Source organism: Macaca mulatta, chromosome 15 (genome assembly GCF_049350105.2).
Source record: "Macaca mulatta isolate MMU2019108-1 chromosome 15, T2T-MMU8v2.0, whole genome shotgun sequence".
NCBI classification, from domain to species: domain Eukaryota; kingdom Metazoa; phylum Chordata; class Mammalia; order Primates; family Cercopithecidae; genus Macaca; species Macaca mulatta.
The window spans coordinates 11,902,941-11,925,091 of record NC_133420.1 but is presented as its reverse complement, the minus strand read 5'-3'; the positions used below and the strand labels follow the sequence as shown (position 1 = coordinate 11,925,091).

Sequence of the window (22,151 nt, the reverse complement as noted above, 5' to 3'; positions counted from 1 at the left end):
CATTTTAGCACAGAGATGCACACAAAGGAACAACTGGCTAAATGTGTGTGAAGACATTCTTGGGGGGGGGTTATTTCTTTTATTCTGTAACAGGCAGTTTGGGAAGCATTCTGGACATGTGGCCTGCGCTGTCACAGTTCCTCCCTGCAGGATCGCAGATGTTTGGAGATTGTAGTGATAACTGTTATCATTGAGAATGTCATTCTCACAGGCTCTAATAAGTCAGGATTTATTCAGTGTTAATTTGTTAAAGACAACTGTGTTTCTAGCCAAATCCATGGGAGACGTTTCTCCTGGCAGTGTTGCTGGGGGTATTCCCGTGGCTTAGTCTTAGGGAAGCACACGCCTTTGAATACTGCTGAAGCTGTGAGTACCCAAAGCGCACCGGAGTACTTTTGCCATACGGGGTGTTAGTCACTGATACACGTCTCAGTCAGACCTGATGGATTCTTGACCCCTTCCTTTTTTAATTTTTTAATTTTTATTTATTTATTATTATTTTTAAGAGCACAACCCCTCAGGTGGCCACCATGAATCTCTGGTGTTTTCAGTTGGCTGCAGCCTATTTGTCATCTGTGGTTCAAACATACTCGAAGCCTGATGATGCTTGCCTCGGTTGTTCTTCTGCTGTGTGACCTCCGTGCCCGCAGGGTTCAAGACTGTCAGAGCTGGGAGCCACCTTCACAACTACCAGGGTTTCCGGAACCTCCTTTATCTACTCCTGGGGATGGAAGAGATGTCATCAGAGGTGAAGGCCTATTAGGTTTACATGCCATTGATAACGAATGAGGTTTTCTTTTATATAAGGGGAGCTTCTTATAACGTGCTTTACTAGGGTAAAGAAGCTTTTGAGGTTTGTTTTCTCTGGAAAGATAATTTGTGATCCTGCAGTTGTTTTCAACAAAAATATAATTTGCATACCAGTGCATGTTGTATTACTGAGCACTGGCTGACAAATGGTTCTTAACTCGTCATTCACTCCGCCACTGTTTCTTGAATGGCATATGTGTGCCAGCTGTAGTAGGAACTTGCTAGGCTCTAGGACTAACCCTTATGAAATAGGGGTCCTGGGGGAAGCAAATGCATATAACTATAAACATTTGAGGGGATATCAGAGGGGGTGCCTATAGGTGCAAAACTTCGTTCATTCATTGCCCCATCTAGGAGGTTTTGTGTCTTAGCAGCGTGTTCCATAGCAACACATCCCTCTATCAAAATATTCATCATATTATTTTGAAATTCTCTGCTTAGGTATGTGTTTTTCCGACTAAGTTTAGAACTGGTTAAGGACAGGCTATGGCGTATGTATTATATATATCTACACACACACACATATTTATATATATACACATTACCATTTTAAATATACAATATATATTTATATATGTACACACATATATATTTCTCCCTCTCTATACATACACACCATACACATATATATACACACACACACACACACACACACACTTCTACTGCCAAGCACAGAAAGTCAAAACTCGGCAAGGGTTCTTTTAGTGTTCATGAAAAAATAGGTGTGTTAGTTGAGAGCGTCCTTAAGTTGCCAGGGGAAAGACAGGATGGATTCACAAAGGGAGATAGTGTGTTTTTTTTTTTCTTTGTTTAACTCTTGAATTCCAAATAATTCTGACTTATGGAAAAGTTGTAAAAATAGTATAGAGAATTCCCATATACTCTTCCCTCAGATTCCCCAAACATTTCACCCCATTTGTACTTTCTCTCTCTGTGGATATAATTTTTTTTTTTTTTTCTGAAATGTTTGAGAGTGGAAGGTAGAATGCAGAGCAGGGTGAAAGGTGGAAGGAGAGAGGTGGGTTGGGAGGCTTTTTACTTTTTTTAACCTTCTAAGATGGAATTTCGCTCTTGTCATCCAAGCTGGAATGCAATGGCACAATCTCGGCTCACTCTAACCTCTGCCTTCTGAGTTCAAGTGATTCTCCTGCTTCAGTCTCCCGGATAGCTGGGATTACAGGCGCCCACCACCATGCTCGGCTAATTTTTTATATTTTTAGTAGAGGGGTTTCACCATGTTGGTCAGGCTGGTCTTGAGCTCCTGACCTCTGATGATCCACCTGCCTTGGCCTACCAAAGTGCTGGGATTATAGGCGTGAGCCAGTGTGCCTGGCGATTGGGAGGCTTTTGCAGTAACCCAGAGCGCTATGATGAGGGCTGGACCTGGTTGGAAATGATGAGGAAGGTGGGAAGTGGTTAGGTCTGGCATATATTTTGAAAGGAGAGTTTAAATGGGTTGGATGACAAGAGAGAGAAAAAGAAGTTTTAAGGATGATGTCAAGGATTTTGGCCTGAGTAACTGGAAGACTAGAGATGCTGTTATTGGGATTGGGAAGACTATGGGAGGAGTGGGTTATAGCAGGGGGAATCAAAAGTGTGTTTTCGGCATGCTAAATTTGAGGTCCAAAAAGGGATGTGAAGAAGTGTTGGCTGGGCACCGTGGCTCACGCCTGTAATTCCAGCACTTTGGGAGGCTGAGGCGGGCAGATCACCTGAGGTCAAGAGTTCGAGACTAGCCTGATAATTATTAAAATCGATGATTGATGTTTACTAATTAATCATATTATTGCTTCTAATACTGCAAGGGTGAACACCTACCTGTGATGTTGTTCCTAATATCTAGGGACAGAGAGCATTTTAGTTTTAATACCACAGTAGGTGTACACTCACCCTGTGACACTGATCCTAGTATTGAGAGGGGTAGAATATGACGTGGCTCCCAACATAACAATGAATGGACAGCCACCCGGTGATATTGCTCCTAATATTCACAGAAGAAGCATATGATATTACACCCAATATCCCAGGGAGGGTACAGCTCTTCTGTGATATGGTTCCTAGTATCTGGAGGGGGAGAGGATGATAATAATTCCAGTATCGCAGGCTGTCTTCACCCACCCTGTGATATTGTTATTAATATCCTGGAAGGGAGAGGATGATATGACTCCCCATAGAGCAGGAGGCTTACACCCAGCCTGGGATATTGTTCTTAATATCCATGGAGAGGAGAGGCTGATATTACTCCCAATATGGCAGGGGGTGTACATCCACCCTGTGATATTCTTCTTAATATTCCAAGGCTGAGAGGTTGATATTACTCCTAGTATTGCAGACACCGTACACCGCCGTGTGATACTCTTCCTGATATCTGGAAGGGGAGATGGTATTAAGCCCCATATCGCAGGAGGTGAACATGTACTCTGTCATATCTTTCCTAGTATGCAGGGAGAGAGAGGATAATATTATTCCCAATATTGCAGAAGATGTACACGCCCCCCCCCCATGATATTGTCCTTAATATTCCAAGACACAGAAGACGATGTTACTCCCAATATCACAGAAAGTGTACACCCCCCAGTGATGTTGTTCCCATGATCCAGGAGGAAAGAGGATGATATGCCTTTCAACCCTTGCACCCTGCAATGCTGTCACCCTGCAACACCGACACCAGCTCAACTTGACATAGGACCAGAGGTGCTGGCTGGGGGTGTCATTGCTTCTCTTTTCTCCCTTGGCAGACTCAGTAGAGGAAACTGAGACCGAGCAGCCGCAGGAACAAGGTAGGTTTTGCCCGTGGTTCAGGCTTCCTCTGGTTATGAGCTGGGCCTTGGAGTAACGCCAGGGGAGGGGCAGAGGTGAGTACAGTGGGCATTGGATGCGGCTGTCACACCTCTGTGGTGTGGGCCGGGGACTTGAGGGACATTGCTTGAGGTGGGCCTGAACCTCCCGTCCACTCTGGCACTGGAGGCTGTGGGGTCCCACACTTCTTCCAATGAACGTGCTGACCCCCGCCTGGTCCCCGACCGAGGTGGGGCATCCTTTCCACTGCTGGGGCCCACATGTAGCTGTGGGTTCCTTTTTCATGACCTGGAGAAGCTGCAGTTCACCCTGTGCTCTGCCTCAGAGATGGGAGGCCACACAGCCCTCAGCGGGTAGCAGAATTCAGAGCCTTAGGTTGCAGGGGCCTCAACTGAGGTCCCTGAAGGGTCTGCTCCTTCCTGAGGGGCTGATTCAGGGAGGCCCTCCCGTCTCCCCTCTGCGGCTCTGTCTCTTCCCCTCACACAGGGTCCGCAGGTGGACAGCCTGGTGATGTGGATGCACCAAGGGCCCTTGGAAGTTCCCGGGGAATGGGATCCATCCCAGTACATTTGGGATGCAGGCACAAGGTCCCAGAGGAGGCCCGGGAAGCCAGTGCGGAAGGGAAGGCTGTTGTAGGTTTGCCTTGGGGAGGGGTGGTTCCACCCTCTGCCAAAGTCTCTGGAGCAAAGGCACGTGGCTCTCCAGCTGCCCCGGAGGCCAGGGTAGTGGCTGGGAGGGGCTGTGTGCCTCTGCCGGGTCGGGAAGATTTCTTAGCTAATCTAGTGTTGTCAAGTCACATTAGCCTCTAAATCATATTTATTTTTTTTTTTAATTCCAAGGCTTTACAGTTGAATAAGGAGACAGTTTGTATTGAAAATAGTTTTTACATGTGAGCTTGAAACAGAGAGTCTGTTTAAATCTAGTTTTTTCCTTCCCATTAATGCCTCCTTTCATCCCAGGTTTTCCAACAGGAAATGCGCTTGTTTGCTCACCTCTGGGAGGGGGCTTTGGCTAGGAATCCACCAAAGCCAGCAGGCACCAGTGGGCTGCTTGAGCAGTCTGGCCTTTGTTAACCCTTTAGGAACCGTGGGCTTCAGGTTTTCAGACCATCCAAGGTGAAGGTGGTCACAGGGGCCTAGAAGCTTTCCCATCCTTCCTGCAGGGATGGTCCGTTTCCCTGCACGGAGCTGGGTACATGGGTACAACACCCCTGTCCTGTGCCGTCGGTGGCTTTACCAATTTTGCATAGCATCTTTTGAGCTGATCAATAGCTCTGATTGACTGTTGAGGATTTCATGGATTCCTGTACCCCACCGGGGGGCCCAATATGCTGACAAAAGTTACATTTGTAGTTGTAGTGCTGCATATACATGGGTCTAGTTAGAAGGCTTTGATTGTATCTAAAGGGAAAGGCGTCTCTGAGGGATCACTGAGCTGGCATAGTCTCCTAAAACCATGCTATCATGTGGGCGACAAAGCAGGACAGGAGGGTGATTTTGTAGGAGAGTCAATTTTGTAGGAGAGTGATTTTGTAGGTGATTTTGTAGCAGGGCCACGGGCCTGCGTGTTCTCTGTGTCCCCGGAGTTCATACGTGCTCCAGACCCTGGGTTTGCATTGCGCATAATTCTCAAGGGCTCATGGCAAGCTGCGCCAGGGACACAGAGGACGGGAATGCGGGGATCCTGCCCCAAGTGGACCAAGGACTCACTGTTGGACTCTAATCTGTCTAGGTGTTTTTGTGACTTGCAGAAATACCTCCACCTTGCCTGGGCCTGGAGCCACAGGAGACCCTGCCGAAGGTGAAGAATGTTCTGGAACAATGCAAGACCTGCCCAGGCTGCCCCCAGGAGCCAGCGTCCTGGGGTCTCTGTGTAGCATCCAGCAACGTGAGCTTGCAGGACCCCGAGGAGCCCTCCTTCTGCTTGGAAGCTGAGGACAACTGGGAGGATCCAGAGGCCATGAGCTCACTGCTGCTGTTCCTGAACAGCTCTGGATTCAAGGCCAGCTTCTGTGGCCTGTACAACCTGGCGCTGCCATGGCTGAGCAGCATGTTCAGCAGCTTTAGCGACGAGGAGGAGCTGACTGGGTGCCTGGCACAGGCCCGAGGGGCGGCCAAGAAAGGTGGCCTCCTCATGGCCCTGGCCAGGCTCTGCTTCCTTCTGGGGCGGCTGTGCAGCAGGAGGCTCAAGCTGTCCCAGGCCCGGGTGTACTTGGAGGAAACACTGGGGGCCCTGGAGGGCAGCTTCGGGGACCTGTTCCTGGTGGTGGCTGTGTACGCCAACCTGGCCAGCATTTACTGGAAGCAGAACCAGGAGAAGTGTACACAGGTGGTTCCCAAAGCCATGGCCCTGCTCCTGGGGACGCCTGGCCACATCTGTAGCACCGAGGCGGACGGGGAGCTCCTGCAGCTGGTGCTGCAGTGGGCGGTGGGTGGCCAGAGCCAGCAGGCCTAGGCCCGGGCCTGCTTCTTGCTGGCCAGGCACCACGTGCACCTCAAGCAGCCTGAGGAGGCCCTGCCCTTCCTAGAGCAGCTGTTGTTTTTGCACAGGGACTTGGGAGCCCCAGACGCTGCGTGGCTCTCACACTGCTGCCCACTCCTGGCTGACATCTACAGCCGCGAGTGCCTGCCCCACGTGGTGCTGAGCTGTGTCAAGGTGGCCTCATTGAGGACACAGGACTCGCTGGCTGGTTCGCTGAGGAACGTGAAGCTGGTGCTCCAGAACGCCCTCCAGCCCCAGAGCCTCCCCACCCAGACTTCCCACTACCTCAGGCGAGCGCTGGCCTCCCTAACCCCGGGCACAGGCCAGGCGCTGCGCGGCCTTCTCCACGCCAGCCTGGCCCAACCGTACAGCCACCATGGCTACCATGGCCCAGCCATCACCTTCATGACGCAGGCGGTGGAAGCCAGTGCTGTTGCCGGAGTACGTGCCATCGTGGACTTCCTGGTGGCCCTGGCCTGGCTGCATGTGCTTCATAGGCATAGCCTGGTGGCCCTGAACATCCTGCAGTCTGTCCAGGATGCAGTGGTGGTCAGCGAGGACCAGGAGGGTGTGATTGCCAACATTGGTGGCCGTGGCTCTGAAGAGGACGGGCCAGACGAGGCAGGCAGCCGAGGGCTACTACCACGCCCTATGGGTGGCTTGGAACCTGGGCCAGCGGAGGAACCAGGCAGTGGTGCTGGCCAGCTTTGGGACCTTGTGCCTGCACGCGGGTGCCAGCAGGCTGGCCCAGCACTACCTCCTGGAGGCTGTACGTCTGTTCTCGAGGCTTCCGTATGGGGAGTGTGGCCGAGACTTCACCCACATACTCCTGGGCTACCTCTTCACCCGCCAGGGCCCGGCCCAGCAGTGCAAGGGCTACTACGAGTGGGCCCTTCTGGTCGCCGTGGAGATGGACCACGTGGAGAGTGAGTGCCCCAGTTCCTCCTGTGCGCCTTCTGGGGCCACTTGGGTCAGGGCACACCTGGGGTTTGTGATTCGGAAACAAGTGGTGGTTTTTCCACCATCGAAAGCGCTGAGTTATGGCCAGCAGCAGATGTTGGCAAACGCCCTGGAGACAGGCCGTTCCCATGTAGGGCCAGCCCCTCTGTACCCTACTGAGGCAGGCAGCTCTTCCTGGTTTGCCCAGGGACCATCCTGCCTTGAGCACGGAAAGTCCTGCGTGCTGGGAATCCCTAGACATAACCCTGGGATCAAGGCATGTTGTGCTGAGCTAGGACTTGGGGCCCTCCATGAGCCAGGCCCTGAATGCCAGTTCTTGTGCCTGTGTTTGCTTGGTATCTCGGGAACCCTGTGCACCGGTCATCCCACTTCACAGAGGACACAGGGGCGGGTGATTGGCCAAAGCCACAGAGCAGTTCACGCAAAAGCAGCTCGTGCTGAGTGTGCCAGGCCCCACCCACAAAAGGGGCTTGTGGGGTCCTCGGGAGGGAGGTGCTGAGCGTGGGAATGTGAGCTTCAGGCCAGAGAAGCCACAAAAGGGTGAGTGGCGTGATGGCGGGGCAGAACTTGGCCCCGGGTTAGGGAAGCCTCTTTAGTCTGGGACCAGAGGGTTGAGAGGATTTAGTCAAGTAATAGGTGTGGATGAGGGGCTGGTGGTGTAGCCTGTGTGAAGGCCCAGGGGTGAGCGAGTGGGGGTGAGTCAGCGAGGATGGGTGGGGTGTGAGTGGTGGTGAGTGAGTGGGAGTGTGAGTGGGGGTGAGTGAACAGGGCTTATGCAGGGAGGTGCAGAGTTGGGAGGGGGTGGGTTGAGTGCTGGATGGTGAGAAGCTCTTCTGGAGAGCTAAGCAGGGCCTGGGGCCTCAGGCTGTGGCTTCGCCTTTTCCCCAAGAGCACTGGGGAGCCATGGAGTGCTATCGAACAGTCAGTGCAGACCGAGCAGTGAATGGACAGTAGCTGGGCAGGGCTGTCCGAAATCTAGGCCGCAGAGAATAGATGAGGAAGTTGAGGATACTGTTGAGTCCCCTCTGCCTTACAGTGCTTTGTCATGGCATAGTGACACCACTCAGAGGTGCCTCCTGTGGCCTGGACCAGAGCTCCAGGGGCTGTGCCCAAATATGAATCTGCTCATTTCCCAGCACAGGCCTGGCACCCACTCTTGGCCCTAGGAGTGATGAGATTTTGGAAAGGACCGTGTGAAGGGGCCCCGGTCCCACACATCTGCCCAAGGAAGGTTGGGGGGTTCAGACCCAGGCTTCTTCCCCAGGGACATTCTCTGAATGGAAGGAGACCCTCCAGGAACCCAGCTCCCCAGCCCCCACTGCAGCCTCCAGTGGCTCCTGGCACAATAGCCTGTGGCACCTCCTCCTACGAGGCCCTCCCCTGGGTGCTGGGGGATTCAGACTTGGAAATGCAGGCCAGGGAACGGGGATCATGCTTCCCTGTCTCCCCACCCTGAGCTGAACGGTCCGGGAGACCGAGGGCGGGGCTGATACCCCACATGCTTCCTTGGGGTCATTTTTGAGTCACTTTCAGTAGTTTGTGTCCTTCTAGGAGTTTGGCTGTTGTGTCTAGATGGTCTGGCTTCTTGGTGTACAATTGTTCGTAGTGTTTTCATGGAATCCTTTTATTTCTGTCAGGTCGGCAATCATGTTTCCTCTTTCATTTCTGATTTTAGAAACTTGGGTTTGTAATTGTTTGTTTATTTTTATTAGAGATGGGGTCTCATCATGTTCTCCCAGGGGGGTCTTGAATGCTGGCCTCAGCGATCCTTCCCCCTCGGCCTCACAAAGTGCTGGGATGACAGGCGTGAGCCATGGTGCTCAGTCTCTGATTTTAGTCGTTTGTGCCCCATCTTTGTTTTCTTGGTCAGTCTGGTGAAAGATTTGTCACTTTTGTTATTATTTTCAAAAAACCCACTTTTGGTTCTGTTGATTATCTCTTTTGTTTTTCCATTCTCTGTATTTTTACTTCCCATTTCCACTCTCACATTTATTATGTTCTTCCTTTTATTCACTTTGGGTTTAGTTCATTTTCTAGTTTCTCAAGGTGGAAAGTTAGGCTTTTGATTTAAGATTTTTTTTCTTTCTTTGAATGTAGACATTTACAGTTATAAATTTCCCTTTCAGCACTGCCTTAGCTACATCTTGGTGTTTTTGATACACTGTGCTTTTTTTTTTTTTTTTTTTTTTTTTTTTTTAAGTTTTGCTCTATTGCCCAGGCTGGGGTGCAGTGGTGCAATCTTGGCTCACTGCAACTTCTACCCAGGTTCAAGTCATTCTCATGCCTCAGCCTCCTGAGTAGCTGGAATTACAGATGTGCACCGCCACACCCCGCTAATTTTTGTATATTTTTTTTTTATAGAGACAGTGTTTCACCATGTTTCCCAGGCTGATCTCAAACTCCTGGACTCAAGCGATCCTCCCGCCTCGGCCTCCCACAGTGCTGGGATGAGAGGTGTGAGCCACCGTGCTGGCCCGGGCTGTGCATTTGTTTGTATTCTTTTCAAATTAATTTTCAGTTTCCCTGATGGTCTCTTCTTTGACTCACTGGTTGTTTAGGAGTGTGTAGTTTTCACATATTTTTGAATTTCCCACATTTCCTTCACTGTCGATTTCCAGTTTCATGCCAGTACAGCTGAAGAACACCTCTGCTTTGGTCTCAGTCCTTCTCCCTTCACTGAGGCTCATTTTGTGGCCTGGCACATGGTCTGTCATGGGGAATGTCCCATGGGCGCTCAAGAGGACTGTGTATTCAGCTGTTGTTGGGGGGCGTGTGTGACAGATGTCCATTCGGCGTACCTGGTTTCCTTTGTTAATCTTCGGAATGTTTCTGACACTAGAAAATCAGAAGCTTTCCACTGTTCCCAGCGCCCTGGCTTTGGGAGAGGCCAGCGAACCTGTGGGTTTGGAGCTTTGTTGCATGAGAGAAGCATGTGTGGAAATGCCAGGGGCCGGCTTTGAACCCCATTCCCCCAACATGATGCCGTGTGTGGCAGACGTGATGCTTGGCTTTGCTGTCTCAGGGTTCCATCTGCGACAGGGGCTATTTGTGTCCCTGGTCTCATCATCTCAGGCTGAAGGTGGCCCTGGTCCTGGCCAGAGGGGCTTTGTGAAGCAGAAATAGATGGCCTGGTGCAGGGGCCGAGCCTGGCCAGAACCTCGGCCCTGGGAGTTGTAAAGAAGGCCGGCCTGTACCATGAGCATGTGCACCAAGCTGTGCCCATGTCACGGTGTGCTCGGCGTCTGCCCTTGCACAGGTGCATGGCCTGTCTGAGCCCAGGCTCCCTGCCTATGGGGCCCAGGTTCACAGAGGTGTGAAAGAGACAAGCACAGAGCAGGGGCCTCTGAACCCAGCCAGCCTCGCTTCGATGCTGGGAGGCTGACGTCTTCCATTTTGTCTTCTGCCCAGGCCAGCTGCGGGCCGTCCAGCGGCTGTGCTGCTTCTACAGCGTCGTCATGCCCAGCGAGACCCAGTGTGTCATCTACCACGAGTTCCAGCTCTCCCTTGCCCGCAAGGTGGCCGACCAGGTGCTGGAGAGGGCAGCTCCTGGACACCACCAGTCAGCTCTACCTGTCCCTGGGCACCTAGTGGTGAGGACTGGCTTTGCAGTGGTGGGGGTGTGGAGGGGTGCAAGGGGGTGGGGTGGCAGGGAGGGGGGCACAGGGAAGCTGGCCCAGGGCCTCCTCAGCCCCTTTCCTTTGGATCATTTGGTTCCTTGGCATCAGATGCTTTGAGCTGGTGGGTCTGGGGTCATCCCAGGGCTGCTGCTGGCTTGTGAGTCCCAGCTTGAGTCTCACTTGTTGGGTCAAAGGTCATCTCAACCCCAGCAGAGGCAGTACGTGCACGTGCACTCTGGGCTGTTCTTCCTACTATGGTGGCCTTTGTCATCTGACCTCTGCCTGCCCCGAGTCTTCACTCCTGGCCTTCATCTGTCCCCTTAAATGTGACCACAGCAGCCACCTGTGGCTTCTCTCCCACAGAAGACAGAGCCAATTGTGTCACCTGCTTCCCCGGGGCAGGGTTTCAAGGTCTCACGTCCCATATGTGGCCCACTCGGCTTCCCCCGAGCATGCTGACCTGGTGGGGTAACCATGGCCCTGGCCACCCCACCCACAGGGCCTGGTGACATTGCTGCTGTCACAGCCCCTCAAGTGTTGGACTTACTGAGAGAGCAGGGAAGGGGCCAGATTCCATGGGGACCCGGGAGACTGGCTCCAGTCTTGGCCTCAGGTTCACAGAAGGAAAATGGGCCAGTGTGCTAGAGCCATGCTTCTCAAAGTGTAGTCCCTGGACCAGCAGAGCAGCATCCATGTCACCTAGGAGCCTGTGGCAAGTGGGAGTTCTAGGGCCTGCCCCAGGCCTGTGGAGCCAGAAGTTCTGGGGGCAGGGCCAGCAAGCTATAAGGACAGGCCTCCGGGTGACTGATTCCTGCACACCTTGAGAACCATCGGCCTAGATAGCCTCTGAACACTAACGGCTCCTGGTGCGTTTGGAGAAGACACAGGCCATGTCTGGGAGGCAGGGGAGATGGACTAGCACACTCTTCCTGCCACAGGGCAGCATGATGCTCGATTCCCTCAGAAGGATGTCCTTCATCTTTTCCATGCCGTGTGTGTTCACCCTGGCCCTCCCAGCAGCCTGGGAAGGGCAGAACACTGCACACACAAGAGGGCCGTTCCCAGTCCCCACATTCCAGATTCATCTGTCACCAGACCCACGAGAGGAGGCAGACTGGTTCCAGGAGGATGAGAGCCCTTGTTCTGACACCTGTGTCTGATTCCAGTGATTCCAGGGCCTACAAATCCTCTCTGGACTACACCAAACGAAGTCTGGGAATTTTCATTGACCTCCAGAAGAAAGAGAAGGAGGCACATGCCTGGCTGCAAGCAGGGAAGATCTATTACATCCTGCGACAGAGCGAGCTGGTGGACCTGTACATCCAGGTGAGTGGCAAGGGATGCAGGACGACCCCTGTGCTGTTCACTCTCTGTCCATCCACCCATCCATTCATCCTTCCATCATCTATTTACCTGTTCATCCTTCCATCCATCCATCCATCATCCATCCATCTGTCCTTTCATCCATCCATCATTCATCCATCCTTTTATCATCCATCTATTCACCCGTCTATCCATCCATTCACCTGTCCATCCACCCATCCATTCATCCTTCCGTCATCTATCTATTTACCTGTTCATCCTTCCATCCATCCATCCACCATCCATCCATCCATTCTTCCATCATCTTCCCATACACCTGTGGGTCCTTCCATTCACCCATCCATCATCCATCCATCCATCATCCATCCTTCCGTCCATCCATCCATCATTTATCCATCAATCCCTTCGTCCATCCATCCCTCCATCATCCATCCATCTGTCCATCCATCCATCCATCATCCATCCACCTGTTCATCCTTCCATCCATCCATCATCCATCCATCCATCCATCCATTCTTCCATCATCTTCCCATACACCTGTGGGTCCATCCATCCATCCATCCATCCATCCATCCATCCTTCCATCATCCATCCATTCATCTGTTCGTCTTTCCACCCATCCATCATCCATCCATCTTTTTATCCATCCATTCACCTGTTCATCCATCCTTCCATCCATCTTTCCATCATCGATCCAACTGTTCATCCTTCTATCCATCCATCCATCCATCATTCATTAATCTATTCACTTCTTCATCCATCCATTCACCTGTTCGTCCATCCATTCATCCATCCTTCCATCCTTCCATCCATCCATCCTTTCATCCATCTTTCCATCCATCTTTCCATTATCCATCCATTCAGCTGTTCATCCTTCTATCCATCCAACCATCTTCCATCCATCCATGATCCATCCATTCACCTGTCCATCTATTCGTTCATCATTCATCTTTTTATCATCCATCCATTCACCCGTCCATCCATCCATTCATTCACCCGTCCATCCATCCATTCATCTGTTCATCCATGCCTCCATCCATCCTTCCATCATCCATCCATTCACCTCTTCATTCTTCCATCCATCCATCCTTTCATCATCCATCCACTCGCCTGCTCATCCTTCCATCCATCCATCCATCATCCATCCATCCATTCTTCCATCATCCATGCATTCATCTGTTCGTCCTTCCATCAATCCATCCATCCATTTATCCATCCATCCATTTATCCATCCATCCATCCATCATCCATCATCCAACTGTCCATTCATCCATCCATCATTCATCCATCCTTTTATCATCCATCCATTCACCCATGTATCCATCCATTCACTTTTTCATCCATCCATCCATCCATCCATTCTTCCATCATCCATGCATTCATCTGTTCATCCTTCCATCAGTCCATCTTTCCATTTATCCATCCATGCATCCATCATCCATTCGTGTCCATTATTCCATCCATCATTCATCCATCCTTTTATCATCCATCCATTCACCCGTGTATCCATCCATTCACTTTTTCATCTGTACATCCATCCATCCATTCATCCTTCCATCATCTATCCATCCTTCCATCATCCATCCATCCTTCCATCCATCCATCCATCCATTCATTATGCATGCATCCATCATCCATACTTCATCATCCATCCACTTGCCTCCTGTTCATCCTTCCATCCATCATTCATCCATCTATCCATTCATCCATCCATCATTCATCCATCCTTTTATCATCCACCCATTCACCCGTCTATCCATCCATTCATCTGTTCATCCATCCATCCGTCCATTCATCCTTCCATCATCCGTCCATTCACTTGTTCATCCTTCCATCCATCAATCATCCATCCATCCATCCATCCATCCATCCATCCATCATCTATCATCCATCATCCATCCATTTATCCATCCATCCATCATCCATCCATACTTCCATCATCCATCCATTCACCTGTTCATCCTTCCATCCATCCATCATCCATCCATTCATCCACCCATCCATTCATCCACCCATCCATCATCCATCCACCCATCCATTCACCCATCCATTCATCCATCCATCCATCATCCATCCTTTCACCCATCCATCCATTCACCTGTTCGTCCATTCATCCATCCATCATTCATCCATCTACCCACCAATCTACCTATTGATCCATTCCTCCATACATCTATCTGTCCATTTGTTTATCCATACATTCGTCTATCCACCATCTATCCATCCACATGTACATACATCATCTACCCTCCACCCATCCATACATTATCTACACACGCATACATACATACAGACATACACACATCATTCCACCCACCCACCCACCCATCCATCCATCCATCCATCCATCCATCCATCCATCCATCCATCCATTCATCCATCCATCCATCCATCCATCCATCCATCCAAGTATTCATCTATCCACACACCCTTCCATCCATCCATGTGTCTACATCTCATCCATTCATCCATCCATCCACTCATTCCTAAGCCACTGCTGAGCACCTGTTGTGTGCCTTTTCCCTCCCTCCAACTGGTTCCCTCACATCCTCCGCCGGTGGCCAGCATCTTCTCCCTGAGGGCAGAGGCGCGGCCCCTCACAGTGCACAGCACCTGCTGGTATACAGCACATGCTCAAATAATGTGACCACTCAATTAACACACAGAAGAACTTGCTCCAAGCGACATGTGGCACATCTCCTTATAAAATGAATCTATCATAGTGGCTGTTTTCAGAGGCTTTCCCAAGCACAGTGTGATCTGGAACAAATTGTGAAGCTCACGAGCCTGATGAAGCTTTCATTATTGAGCACCTGCTGTACACCTCCTTGAGCTGAGGTGAGGGATGAAGAGCTCATGGCCAAGAGGGGACCAGGCCCACCCACAAACACTGCTGATGTGGCGGGGATGTGGCAACGCAGAAAGGAGCCAGGGGCTGGGCTCCCAGCAATCTGGGGGCCACGGAGACTGGTTTGAGTGCAGGGGGAGTGGGCTAGGGCTAGCCCTGTTGGTAGGATTCATAGGTGTCGGGCTCCTGGGCTGCAGCTGCTCAGTCACCTCCTGGCACTCAGGAGCATCAGTTCATTGTCCTCATGCCAGTGGTGGGGGCAGCCCTAATGCACAGGGTCTGAAAAATGCTCAAGTGTACCTGTACTGTGTGAGAGGAAGGAGCCTGGCAAAGGTGCGCGTAGCCACCTCGCTAGGTGTGGGTCTTGAGGGAACTTCTGTCTCCTCTCAGGTGGCACAGAATGTGGCCCTGTACACAGGCGACCCCAACCTGGGGCTGGAGCTGTTTGAGGCAGCTGGAGACATCTTCTTCAATGGGGCCTGGGAGCGGGAGGAAGGCCTGTCCTTCTACCGGGTGAGCTGGCCTGTGGGCTGATGTGGGTGGGCCTCAGTGGGGCACCTGGAGGGCTGAGGCACAGGTGTGGCAGGGTAGAGGCCTCCCAAATGGAGGCAGGGCCACCCATGCACATGATGAATTTCCAAGTGGTCTCACCGGGAATGATATTGACCATGCCCCTGCCTGGGACAAACGCTCGGGGCCTGGACGTGACAATGGCTCTACCCTTGTACCTGATGACCTCAAGCAACCCTGAGTGGGAAGTCCTGTCCCCATCTTCCAGATGAGGAAACTGAGGCTCAGAGAGGCACAGGGACATGCCAAAGGACACACAGCATATCAGTGGGAGACCCAGGTCTGCATGCACCCCGAAGTGGGACGGCTTCTCCCTTCCTCTGAGCTCACGGTGTGGCTCAGCCCTGGGCACAGATCAATGTGGTGTTTTTAGAGCAGAGAGGAGTGCTGGCTCCCCCCAGTCAGACCCCCGGTGCCCAGGTGGGAGAGGCTGGTCTGAGGCTATCGGGTGTAGCTGGATGGGCCTCAGGTGACTCTTCAGCCCCCAACTTGGATGTCTGAACTGTGTGTTATCCCAGAGCACAGAGCTGTGTCGAGGTGCAGGGGTAGCTGGGGTGTGGGAAGCTCCAAGCACATGTTTGAGCTCTGAGGAGGGCGCTGGGCAAGGTGGGTGCTGCGGGAAACCTGACCCCACCTGCCTGTGTGGTAGGACCGGGCCCTGCCCCTGGCAGTGACTACGGGCAACCGCAAGGTGGAGCTGCAGCTACAGCTGTGCAACAAGCTGGCGTCACTGCTGGCCACACTGGAGGAGCCCCAGGAGGACTTGGAGTTTGCCTACATGGCCCTAGCACTCAGCATCACTGTGGGTGCGTCCCCTGAGCCCCCGCCCTGCCAGGACCCACACTTTGCCAGAGCCCAGCCTCCAGGTCTGCAGGCCAGGAGCTGAAACAGCTACTGGATTTTCCTGGTCTCCTGTCCAGGCAGGCAGCTCTGCCCAACTGGCTTCCCCGTCCGGCTGTGGGGCACAGCCCGAGGTCTCTCAGGCAGTGCAGAGCTCCCTGTCTGACTGAGCTCTGCTTCCTCTGCCTGTTCCCGCTGCTGACCACAAGGGCCGCCCAGTGTGCCCTCTGCCTTCCAGACATCCCAGGCATCTCGTTGGTCCCTGTATGTGTCAGGCTGAGTGGCACATTCCCTTTCTCTTGTGCCCTTCCCACCCTCATCAACCACACGGCTCTCTGGCTGATAAAATCCCAGTTCCCCTTCCAGCAGTCTGCCCCTTAAGGCCGTGCATCCCCTGGTGCTGTGCCAGAGTCGTCTGTCCCCCTGCAGAGACAGGGAACCCTAGGCAGGCCACATGCCCCAGCGCCTTGTGCCCCGTGGCCCAGTACACAGTAGGTGTGCAGCTGACTCCCCAAGGTAGGGGGCTCTGATCATGACACACCCAGGAGGAGTCGGATGTCACGTCTGTGGGTTGCCTGGAGCCGGGGAGCCCGGGAGCACCTGCACTGCATGGCTTTTGGGCTCCCCTGGTTAAAACCAGTGAGCAAAGGCAGGTGGCTATGTGTAGGCACAGAACTGGGCCATCCAAGTCCGACTTTGCCAAAGCCTCTCAGTAGACAGGGGCAGGCCTTATTAGTTCTGCTTTGCAGATGGAAAAGTGAGTCTGGGAACCTGGAAGGGAATGGCCAGAGCTGCCCAGGTGACCACAGGTGCCTGGAGACAAGCCACGTGTGCTGCCTGGGGGTCTGTATACCTGCTCCTGAGGGGCATGTTCCCTCCCTGCCCCAGAGAGCCACATCCTCACACCTGCCCCTTTGGCCTGCACCCCAGGGGACAGGCCGAACGAGCGTGTGGCCTACCACCGGCTGGCCGCCCTGCACCACCGGCTGGGCCATGGCAAGCTGGGGGAGCACTTCTACCTCAAGGCCGTTTAGCTCTGCAACTCGCCGCTGGAGTTCGACGAGGACACCCTCTACTACGTGAAGGTGTACCTGGTGCTCGGTGACATCATCTTCTACGACCTGAAGGTGGGTGGGGAGGGGCAGGGCTCGGGGTGTTCCTGGCCCCCTTGGAGTGGGATCTCCATCCGGACCCCAGAGGCCTGGGTTCCAGCCGTTCTTAGGAATGGCCCAGTGGCCTCCCTGGAGCTCTACACCCAGCTGGAGGAGCCGGCAAGGTTAGCAGGTAAAACCCAGCTCCCCAGATGGCCAGGCCCCACCCTCAAGAACTCAGTCTCAGCCAGGGAGGCTGACACATCAGTGGGCAATGGTGGCCTCTGGGTAAAGAAGGGGGATTGTAGTCAGGGGGCCCTCCTGGAGGAGGTGACACCAAAGCTGAGTCTTGACAGTCAAGTGTCAAGGTGCATTTAACAAAGAAAACAGGGTCGGGAGAGTGACATTTCAGAGGACGCCATCATCCTCACGTTGAATCCACGTTGCAAGATCCAACCCAAATCTTGGCGACTCCTCTAGGAAGCCTGCCCAGGGTGCCAGCCTGCACTGAGCAACTCCTTCCTGGAGTCCCGAGACACCTTGAATCTTCCCATCACTCAGGAAGGGTGGGGTGGGACCAGTGTCTTACCATTGAGTTCACAGACAGGGAAACCCCAGCTCAGGGCAGGTGCAGTGGGGCGGGGCCCCAGCCAGCCAGGCTGAGGCCTTGTTAGGTCGGGTGTGTCTCGAGGGGAGGTGCTGTGCTCCCTCTGCCCCCAGCCCTGCAGGGGTGGAGAGCTGGGATTGGCAGACTGAGACCTGTGGTGTCTCCACCCATCTGCCCAGCGGGCACCGCCCCTCCTTAGCATCACACCAACCTCGTGTCAGTGCTCCTTACGGGCTGAGGGGCCAGGGCACTCCAGTCCAGGGGCCGAGATCTTGGGGGCCTTAGAACAACATGAGGAGCTGGGGCGGACCTAAGACCCTGCCCCGTATACCCCACCGCAGGCCTGGGGCTGCCCGCGAGGCCCCCGCCCAGTACTGGCGACACCTGGTGGTCAGACGTGGTTTCTGTGGCCTCCCAAGTCCCAGCCAGATAGGGAGGTGCCAAGTATCAGGCCCAGGGGGACGCTGTTCACGGCTCAGGGGCACGCCTGGGACCCAGGGGGACGGGTGTCCCAGAAGAGGCCTTTATCTCTCTTGGTCAAGCCTGCCGCCCACTCCGCCTGTCCAGGAGAAAGGAAAGCGCCAAGTAGCACATTCCTCCTTCCCATGCACAGCCCTGCTTCCCATGCACAGTCCTCCTTCCCATGCACAGTCCTCCTTCCCATGCACAGTCCCCTTCCCATGCACAGCCCTCCTTCCCATGCACAGCCCTCCTTCCCATGCACAGTCCTCCTTCCCATGCACAGCCCTCCTTCCCATGCACAGTCCTCCTTCCCATGCACAGTCCTCCTTCCCATGCACAGCCCTCCTTCCCATGCACAGTCCTCCTTCCCATGCACAGCCCTCTGGGCCTCATCGTGACTATGCTGTCAGCACAGGCCAGCTTCCCATAGGGAGGCCCCCTTGGAATTCCCCAAGGGCGGTGTCTTTCCAAGGCTACACCCTCCTCCATGTATAGGAGGCTCTGGACCCAGGGCCCAGAGGAGTGGGAGAAGAAGCCAGGCTGTATGGGACCTGGAAGGCTGGCAGAGAAGCAGGAGTAAATGGGCATCTATGCCAATTGCCTCTAAAATGGGGTCCCTTTTACTCTACACATGAGAGTGAGCCCTGGAATAGGGTGGATTAGGTGTTTACTGGCTCAGGCTGTCACTCACTACAGGCACATGGAAATGCACACGCAAATGCGCACAGGCACAGGCACACGCACACACAGGCGCGCACACACAGACGTGCACACAGAGGCATGCACACAGGCACACACACAGGGACATGCACGCACAGGAACACAAACACGCACATTCACATGCACAGGCACACGCAGAGACATATGCATTGGCTGGCTCCTTCCTGTTTAGTTGGGAAGCCCCCACCCCTTCAGGAAGCCTTTGCCTTCCACCCCCGGCTGAGTCTGGGGCCTCCTGGGCTTCCCTCTGCCACAGCCCGGGCCACCCTGTGTGGTCAGTGTTCACTCCCGGGTCCCTCAGACTGGAAGCAAGGACGTTAGGCTCAACCATGCACCCAGCACAGAGTCCAGTGTTCGGCTGGGCCAGGGGGCATTGGATGAGCAGTGGCGGTGACTCGGGGCCTTCTCACGTCCCTGCTCCGTGTGTGGGGCGGGGCAGTGAGGGAATGGACTGCTGCATCTTGGACTCTGTCATTGGCCCTGGGAGCCATCTTGAGATGGTAAAGAGGGACAGGCCAGGCATGGGTCTTAGAGAGGTCCCTTGGGTGACCCCCATGTGGAGGAGGTGCCTGGGGAGAAGCCGGGTGGGGGATGGGAGGGTCAAGGAGGAGGTCTGGGAGGCGGCATCCCAACCCAGGGATGGTGAGTTTGAGCCAAAGACTCATTGAAAATGGGAGTGGATGTCTGGGGAGTCACACTCCGTCAATATTTCAGGGAACATTGCCAGAGAGGACACCTGTGACATGGTTTTGTACCTGGCCTGGCCCGTGGAGGGCCTGGAAATGGTCAGCATGGACAGGGGCCAGAGGGGAGCCTGGGTCACTCAACGCAGTGGCCCTGCTGTGACTTGGAGCCACGGGTCTTGCATGGAACTCTCAGAGCAGGCAGGATCTGCCCTGACCTCAGCCCATGGGGAAAGCAGCCACTGCCTGCAGAGAGGGTGGCACTGGGGCAGGAGGCTTGGGGTGAGTGGGGCGTAGGGACAGTCAGGAAGGCTTCCAGGGGTGTCAGGGTCGTCCCCACCTCCTGCAGCTGAGACCACAGCAGTGTCACAGGCTTCGGGGCTCATGGGGTGAGCCAGCATCGGATGGACATGTGGAATGACCTGGAGACAGGAACGGTCTCTGGGTAGACGGGCTCCGAGTCCCCCTTTTGCTGACCATGACCTGTCCCCTTCAGGACCCGTTTGATGCAGCCGGGTACTACCAGCTGGCACTGGCAGCCGCCGTGGACCTGGGCAACAAGAAGGCACAGCTGAAGATCTACACGCGGCCGATCACCATCTCCCACAACTTCCTCCTGGACTGCGAGAAGTGGCTCTTCTTCTACCAGAAGGCCAGGACCTTCGCCACAGAGCTCAGCGTCCACAGGGTCAACCTACCTCCTCTGCCACTCTGCGGGTGGGCCCCCTGGTTGGCCTCCAGCCACCCTCGCTGAGGACAGTATCCGAGGGAGTGGGTTTTGTGCAAGGAGGATGATCTCCTGCCTCTCCTGGTGTCTCCCGTAGCTCATTTTCTGGGTAATGGAAGCATAAAAGCAGGGTTCAAATAGCAATAAATGTTTTTTTTTTTTTTTGCAAAAACATACCCAAGTCCCAATGGCATCCTTCCCTGTGTGCTTCCTGGGCTGCGTCTAGGGGACAGCTCCGTCCCTGGTGGCAGCCCTCTGATCTTGGGGATGAGAAGGACCGTGAGTCCAACAGACCTGGGCCAGGTCACCATGAGCCTCGGTTTCCTCGGCGGCCAGAGGGGAGATGGTGATTGAACTCTGGGCAGCTCCCTGCTCTCCCTGCTCAGAGTTCTTGCTGTAGGTCTCGAGCCGCCCTTGCCTTTAACCTTCAGGCCACTGTGCCCGGATGTGGGGGCTGCTAGTGTCCCTGTTCGCCATTGAAGAAATAGAGGCACAGAGAGGTTAGGTGTCTGGCCCACCGTCACACAGCAGGTAGGGGCGGACACGCAGAGCCCAGTACACTGACCACCACACCACCCTGCCAGCCTGCAGCCAGGAAGGTGTCCCCCATTAGGACCCAAGGTCAGCTCCTGGAGCTCTCTCGTGGTGTCAGGAGAGCCACAGGCCAGTGAGGGTGGCCCTGGGGATCCCTCACTCAGTGTCCTTTGCTCCCAGACTTGGTTGGGCCGAGCCTGGCCAGTCCCACCTCTGGCCACTGGTCAGCCCTGCGGGAAGGGATATGCAGGGATCTCCGCCTGTGTAGACGCTGCTACCCAGTATTGAAAGCCTTATCTGGGCTGCCCCCCAGCTGTCCCCACCAACCCCCTCCCCTTCCGGCCCCCGGCCCTCATCCCAGTCCCAGGAATCCCAGGTTTCCCTTCTTGGAATCTCTTGGCCCCAGGGAATACAGTTCACACTGTCTCTTTGCCAGTTTATGCAAGGAAACTGACGTTCAGAGACTGTGGGTGTCCCACGTGATTCTCACATACACTGCACTCTCCCAGATCCCTCTTTTAAACACTTTAAATGAGGTGACTTTCACATCGCATGCAATTAACTATTTCAACGCAAATAATGTGGTGGCATTTGTACATTCACAGTCCTGTGCAACCACCCACGCCATCTCGTTTCAAAATGTATTCATCTCCCCAGAAGAAACCTCCCATCCTCACTAAGCAGTTACCCCTCCTTGGTATCCCGAAGCCTCTCGTTTAATGGAAGGGGAAGCTGAGGCCCGGAGAGAGACTTGCCAGTGGACGGAGCTCTGATAATAAGGAATCAGGCAACCATCTGCTGCTTCAGCCCTGGGTTGATTTTCCACCCAGCAGAGGTGACAGAGCCAGGAGGTTCTGGGAGCGCCACAGGTGTCACTGGTTCAGTCCTGGGTTGGTTTTCCACCCAGCAGAAGTGACAGAGCCAGGAGGTTCTGGGACCCCATGCTTGCAGCCAGAGCCCTACCCTAAGCCTCCCCACCAGGGGGCAGCAGAGAGCTTTCCAGAACCGGCCGCGGGGCTGGCGGGAAGCAGCGGGTCAGAGCTGCTGACAAACCTCACGTGGACCCCAGATCGCTGTCT

The 22,151-nt window shown here is 54.0% G+C and overlaps 1 protein-coding gene across 1 annotated transcript; it reads left to right on the top strand.

The window, feature by feature from the left end:
* The first annotated feature begins 479 nt into the window (after positions 1–479).
* On the top strand, positions 480–20,677 carry LOC114675955 (SH3 domain and tetratricopeptide repeat-containing protein 1-like). The gene is given in 11 exon segments (XM_077966598.1): positions 480–748; positions 3,549–3,590; positions 5,360–6,672; positions 6,674–7,016; positions 10,459–10,586; positions 10,588–10,637; positions 11,834–11,993; positions 15,229–15,351; positions 16,058–16,214; positions 17,179–17,375; positions 20,308–20,677. Coding segments are annotated over 11 exon segments (2,919 nt in total). The 5' UTR covers positions 480–600; the 3' UTR covers positions 20,566–20,677.
* The last annotated feature ends 1,474 nt before the right edge of the window (positions 20,678–22,151 follow it).